Below are 6738 nucleotides of genomic sequence, written 5' to 3' on the forward strand. Positions count from 1 at the left end.
TGTCATAACGCTCAGCATGCCGTGGACTGAAGATATTTATAGTTACTGTGCTGAATCTGTAATGACTCCTCCCACCCTCACCTCAATGAAGGTCCAAATCCCGCCAGCGCTCCTGACTAACCCCTATAGAGACTCCTGACTAACCCCTATAGAGACTCCTGATTAACCCCTATAGAGACTCCTGATTAACCCCCATAGAGACTTTGACAATCGATGTTGGCTCAGACATCCCCCACTAATCCCTGGCACTTGGTCCGCTCCGCCACTGTATGGAAGAAGGCCTTGTGATTCTCCAGTGGGCCGTTCTATCTGAGGGGAGAGGGGGGGGGCGGGGGACGGAGCATCATGGTGGATTCGCCTGCTGAATAGTGACATCTTTTGTGTTTTTTTATGTTGTAGGAAGGATTTCTGTGTGCATAAGGATGAACCCTGTGACACTGTAGGTGAGTGGAGCACCGTGTGTGTGTGTGTGTGTGTGTGAAAGAGAGGGAGTGTGCACATTTGTGTTTTTGGTGTGTGCTTTGTACAGTATTTTAATATAAAGGGTGAAGTCAATCAATCAATCAATCAATCAATGAAGTGGCCTTGCTTACTCTATGTTGAAGATTTCAGGTCAGGTGATAAACTTATGGTTCCAGGTCTGTCTCCATGGTAACAAGACCAGGACACACGGGGAAACAGTGCCTGTCTCACTCGCCCTTTGTAGCTGTTGGGAGAGGTTCACAGTTTGCTGTTAGAAGTTGCTAGAATGACTTCAAACCTCAAAGCCTAGAAAGTCTTCAAACCTTCAGCACGTTAGTGTCATGTTGTCTTTGGGTGACGGCTTGGTACCCCTCCCATCTGTTGACGAGGTCTCGCATTGTTCACACACACACACGCACACACACACACACACACACACACACACACACACCACAGCACCAGGGTTTAGGTAATGGGCATATTGTTGTTGTTCACTCTGGTTTTTATGGAGAAAATAACGACCCACACTGCGTGCACTTCCACTCCTGGCTAGGCTCAGCACATGCCTTTCCTCTCACACACACACACACACACACACACACACACACACACACACACACACACACACACACAACACACACACACATCACACACATCACACACATAACACACAACACACAACACACAACACACACATCACACACATCACACACACATCACACATACATGTGTGTGGGGGGGGGTGTTTGCAGGGAAACAACAGCCACAGAGCAACATGCCTCCTCTGAGAGTTCAGGAACCAGGATGTAGTCTCTGCTGTTTTAGAGGGGCTTCAGGAACCAGGATGTAGTCTCCTAGAGGGGCTTCTGCTTGTGAGGCGGTTTGGTTTTTGACGTGGCTTTTGCCAATGTGTGTCCTGAGACCATTGTGGAGATTTGAGTATTATTTTGGGCTTAAGTGAGGAGATGCTTCATGACTACATGGGCAGGGAAGATGCTGCTAACGGCTCTGGAGAAGGTCAAACCGTCGCAGGCCGTCCAGGTAGATGCTGGGCTTTAATCACCTCTGGGGGGGGTCAAAGTAGTTGACCTCACCCCTTTGGCCCTCACAACCTTACAGCTTTAAGGCTAGGTCCCTCCATCCTCCATGTGTGGAATTTGCGACACACACACACACACACACACACACACACACACAGCGTGTCACAAAGCCATCTCTGTGAAAGGGGAGAGCTGGGGTTCAGGTGCTGGGGAGAACCAGCCGTTGACCTACTTTTCCACAGCCGTTCCTCTGGTTCCTGTAGTTGACCATTAGCCTTCTTCTGCTTATCCTCCCGCTCTGCGCTGCTCGATCCCGCTGCAGCCAGTCTGAGCCTCTCATGGCTGCGTCGTCATGCGGTAGTTGTCTTGGTGGTTGACACATTCTGTGTAAAATCCACACTGCCTAAAACAATTAATTATGTAAAATGTAATTTCCACATTACACAGGTTCCGCTTGATTCTACTACAAAGAGTGGAATCATTTTATCATAGAAGACGTATTTCACGTCTTCACAAGCAAAGCAATGCTGTAGTTTGACAGTTATAATCACCACTGGAGACCTCTGTTTGAGGATGGTTTAAGTTGGTAAACATTTGGTTTTATCCTGATAGTCCAGGTGTTGAGGATATACTTTAGTGAACTGGTTACAACAACATGGGGGAACTAGAAAGTACATTTCCTGGAGAAAATGTGAGGTGGGCTAGCTGCTGCAGCTGTGTGTATCAGCTAATCCTTCTCCTTCACCTGAAATGGCCGCCCTAGTATGACAGGACAAGAGGACGTGAGGAGGCATGAGATAAGGGCTCCAAAACCAGGTCAACTGTCCTCTTTAGGTAGAGCCTCACTTCCTCTCATACAGGTGTTCTCTACACGCAGGCTCTGAGGCCTGGCTTTGTCATTATACCTGCTGCGAGATTGATGTTAAACTCAGGAGGACGAAGGCCCCGACGTCGCAGGTCGAATGTCTACTTCATAAAAAGGCAAGGGAAGACTTATGTGACATTTCTCTTCTATCTGGTGATGGAGTGAAGAGGCAGACGTAGAGAGGGAACACGCAGAGGCATCCCCAAAGGTTCTGCTGTTTACATTTAAGAAAAAAAGCCTCCCGACTTCAAAGTTGTGTCCAACCTACGTTGTTCCCGTTGCTGTTTTAGAACTTGTTCTAGCCTGTCTCGTCCATTTCATCCTCCTCCACTACGCCTGACTAATGACAGGTGGATTTGTGAGCTTGAGCCAGCGGATAATACGTCAAAACGTCTCACATAAAGACTCATTGTGTTCCCGGTGAAAAGGACCAACGACAGACGAGACGCATGGTTCTGGCACACGGGCCCCTCTGCCAGGCACCCACATGGCTGGACGACCGAGGGACGCCCTTACATGAACGGGCCAAAGCACAGAGCCTTATCATCGGGATCTCAGGGGGCTTGACTCACGTTTCCAGGGAGTGAGGTGGGGGGGGGGGGGGTGATCTTAACTCAACACCCTGTATGGCCCAGGGAGGGGGGGGGGGGGGTTGATGTTAACTCAACACCCTGTATGGCCCAGGGAGGGGGGGGGGGGGGTTGATGTTAACTCAACACCCTGTATGTCCCAGGGAGGGGGGGTTGATGTTAACTCAACACCCTGTATGGCCCAGGGAGGGGGGGCTGATGTTAACTCAACACCCTGTATGGCCCAGGGAGGGGGGGTTGATGTTAACTCAACACCCTGTATGGCCCAGGGAGGGGGGGGGGTGATGTTAACTCAACACCCTGTATGGCCCAGGGAGGGGGGGTTGATGTTAACTCAACACCCTGTATGGCCCAGGGAGGGGGGGTTGATGTTAACTCAACACCCTGTATGGCCCAGGGAGGGGGGGGGGGGGTTGATGTTAACTCAACACCCTGTATGGCCCAGGGAGGGGGGGGTGATGTTAACTCAACACCCTGTATGGCCCAAGGAGGGGGGGTGTTAACTCAACACCCTGGATGGCCCAGATGCTGGGATAAGAACCGGGGGAGCAGAGCGCAGGCAGCCAGGAGAGGCCCAGCCTTCATTAATGGTCAGATTAGAGGCTAATCTCTTGTCTAGCTTCCAAAAGCAAGTCATATCGCAGAGACATGAACATGGAAAATGAGCGGTTTGGGGAGTGTCTGTATGATATATGTGTGTGTGTGTGTGTGTGTGTGCGTGCGCGCGCGCGTGTGTGTGTATGATATGTGTGTGTGTGTGTGTGTGTGAGAGAGAGATATGTGTGTGTAGGTGGTGTGTGTCTTGTGACAGGTTTGGGGAGTGTGTGTATGATATGTGTGTGTGCGGGGTGTATGATACAGTATGTGTTACTTGTGAGAGATTTGGGGAGTGCGTGTATGATATCTGTGTGTGTGGTGTGTGTATGATATGTGTGTGTGGTGTGTGCACTGTATGATATGATGTGTGTGTGTGTGTGTGTGTGTGTGTGTGTGTGTGTCTTGCTCTAACTGACATCCAGGCCCCAAGAAACTGCACTTCATTTATTTATTTTCGCCCCTCAAAGGCGGGATTGTTCGTCCGGGGTTTCGTAATGGAAAGAATTAGTTCTGGATCCATTTCAATGGGGGTGATTAAGCCATCAAAGGTCACGGCACACAATCCTCTACATGACAGAAAGACAGAATCCCTCTTTTTCGTGTTTTCCTCCATAACCTGATCCTGCAGGAGCCAAAGAGCTGCAGCTGTCGTTTCAGGCCGGGAGTCAGAAGCGCTCACCAGACATGACGCTCGCACGGTCGACCGCTGAAGCAATTTACATGACGGTGGATCAAATAGAGTGCTTTCCCCTCCCAGACTGCCCCAGTGTTTTCAGAAGGGTCTAGAACCTGCCACTTTGATTACTGAGCAGACCGAATAGATTAGAGGGAGGGGGATGCGGCGGCCATGTTGATATATTGAGGGCTTTCCATGAATATACAGTAGACCCTGTAAACAAGCGCAGTAGGGCGTGGTGCAGCATTCCCATGTGGGGATCAAATCGGATGAGGATTTGCAAGTGCATCGACCGTCCAGAAGCGATACTGAGCGTGTGTGTGTGTGGTTCTGGGTTGCAGGCATCGCCTACCTGAGCGGCATGTGCAGCGAGAGGAGGAAGTGATGCTGAGTGTGTGTGTGTGTGGTTCTGGGTGATACTGAGTGTGTGTGTGTGGTTCTGGGTTGCAGGCATCGCCTACCTGAGCGGCATGTGCAGCGAGAGGAGGAAGTGCATTCTGGCCGAGGACAACGGTCTCAACCTGGCTTTCACCATCGCCCACGAGATGGGTCACAAGTACGTCCGGCCTCCTCCACACTTCCCTTTCACGTGACATAAAAAGGTGGGAGAGACGCACTTTGATCTACTGGATGCTGACCTCTGCATGCTGACCTCTGCATGCTGACCATGCTGACCTCTGACCTTCGCTGTGTGGCCGGAGGCACGGTACATCGAGCAGCTACACAGCCGATGAGCTGCTCTGATTCTGGTTCGGAGCAAATGACAGCAGTCTGTAAAACACAGTTAGTGTTTGTGTCAGAGGCTAGAAAGTAGGCAGGGATGGAGCTGAGCCAGAGAGCCCTGCCAGAGAGTCCTCAGCTCAGCAGACACGCCGCCGCGCGCACAGCTAACGCTCATGTAGCATCTGGTTCTGGTGAAGCCTCCGAGGATGTCATCGACACGCACTCGTCAGCTCCATAACACACACACACACACACACACACACACTGAGGATTTGTCATCTCCCTGCTGCTCAGCTCCGTACAGGAAACTCCTCAGAGTTGGTCTGCTTACATTCTCCTCCGTCTGTAGGAAAGAAAAGAGAGGAATCCCCGAAGCACAACCAAACCCCGCTGTCCTGTGTGCTGTTTCTAGAGCGCCGTCGCTGATTGGATTCTGTGTGCGGAGCTCTTTCTGTTTATCAGATTGTGTGTCTGTGGATTTGTCTGACAAATTGGCGTCTCTCGGGGTGATGAGATCAGACCGGGTTGTTTTTGTGTTTGTAGCGAGCCCGAGCGAGTCCCAGTTTGATAGTGCTGACTCATTGCAACTGAGATAGCAGGGTCATCTGGGTGTGCGTCCTCGTTGTATATCTAGCCGTTCCTTGAACCCGCCAGCAGCAGTGATTGCGTGTGCTGCAGCTCTGGGCTGGTCTGGACCCGCGGGGCCGAGACGTCACTCTCACAGCACGGCCCCGCTCGCAGCCTCCTACCGCCCCTCTGCATGCTGGGTAGCATCGTTGTGTGTTTGTGTGCGTGCGTTTATCTGTGTGTGTGCACATGTGTGTGTGTGTGTGTGTGTGTGTGTGTGTGTGCGTGCGTGCGTGTGTGTGTGCGTGCAGTATGTGTGTGTGTGTGCGTGTGTGCGCATGTGTGTGTGTGTGTGCGTGCGTGCGTGTGTGTGTGTGTGTGTGTGCGTGCGTGCAGTATGTGTGTGTGTGCGTGCGTGCGTTTGTGTGCGTGTGTGTGTGTGTGCGTGCGTGCAGTATGTGTGTGTGCGTGTGTGTGTGTGTGTGTGTGCGTGTGTGCGTGTGTGTGTGTGTGTGTGCAGTATGTGTGTGTGTGCGTGTGTGTGTGTGTGTGTGTGTGCGTGTGTGTGTGTGTGCGTGCGTGCAGTATATGTGTGTGTGTGTGTGTGTGTGTGTGTGTGTGTGCGTGTGTGTGTGTGTGTATGTGTGTGTGTGTGTGTGTGTGTGTGCAGGGCTATGTGTGATGTATCAGTCTCCAGATAGCGAACAGGAAGAGTTTGATGAGTCCGTGGAGCAGAGCGCTTCCTGCTGCCAGAGGGGCTCAGGGACCAGGGATGTGTGTCAGGACTTGGCCTCAGCCTCTCCAAGGCCTCAGCCTCTCCAAGGCCTCAGCCTCTCCAAGGCCTCAGCCTCACCAAGGCCTCACTCAGCCAGTCCACTGAAAAACACCTCAGACTCAATGACATCAAAGCCTCTCCAGCTTCTTCTCCAAAGACGTTGAGGCTGAATCACGCAGAATTGAATTACAGAGTAAATACTGTCACAGGGCTAGCATAGCGACAGACCGCCAGGACGTTAGCATTGTTAGCATTGTTGAATTCCCGATGTTGGGTAGACGAAGCAAGGCTTTTTAGGCCGTCAAATCTCTTGACACATTCAGTAGAGTATATCCCTCAACAAGGGGAATGTTGGGGCTTGCATCTGTTTTTAAGGCAGTTGAAAATAGAAAAGAAGGATTTCTTTGGAGACTAGCTTTAGCGGTCCCACAGCTCTGCTTACT

General features: G+C 51.4%; 1 protein-coding gene across 1 annotated transcript in view; it reads left to right on the forward strand.

Moving 5' to 3' along the window:
* Positions 1-6738, forward strand: part of LOC311327188 (A disintegrin and metalloproteinase with thrombospondin motifs 19-like) — a gene marked incomplete at both ends in the record, with an annotated part of 58786 nt that overhangs the window by 9316 nt on the left and 42732 nt on the right. Inside the window, 2 exons of the mRNA XM_084460221.1 lie at positions 400-443; positions 4681-4786. Of these exons, the coding sequence (XP_084316347.1) occupies positions 400-443; positions 4681-4786 (150 nt within the window). The remainder of the gene's footprint in view (positions 1-399; positions 444-4680; positions 4787-6738) is intronic.

This window comes from Borostomias antarcticus (genome assembly GCF_949987555.1).
Source record: "Borostomias antarcticus genome assembly, chromosome: 30".
Lineage (NCBI taxonomy): Eukaryota > Metazoa > Chordata > Actinopteri > Stomiiformes > Stomiidae > Borostomias > Borostomias antarcticus.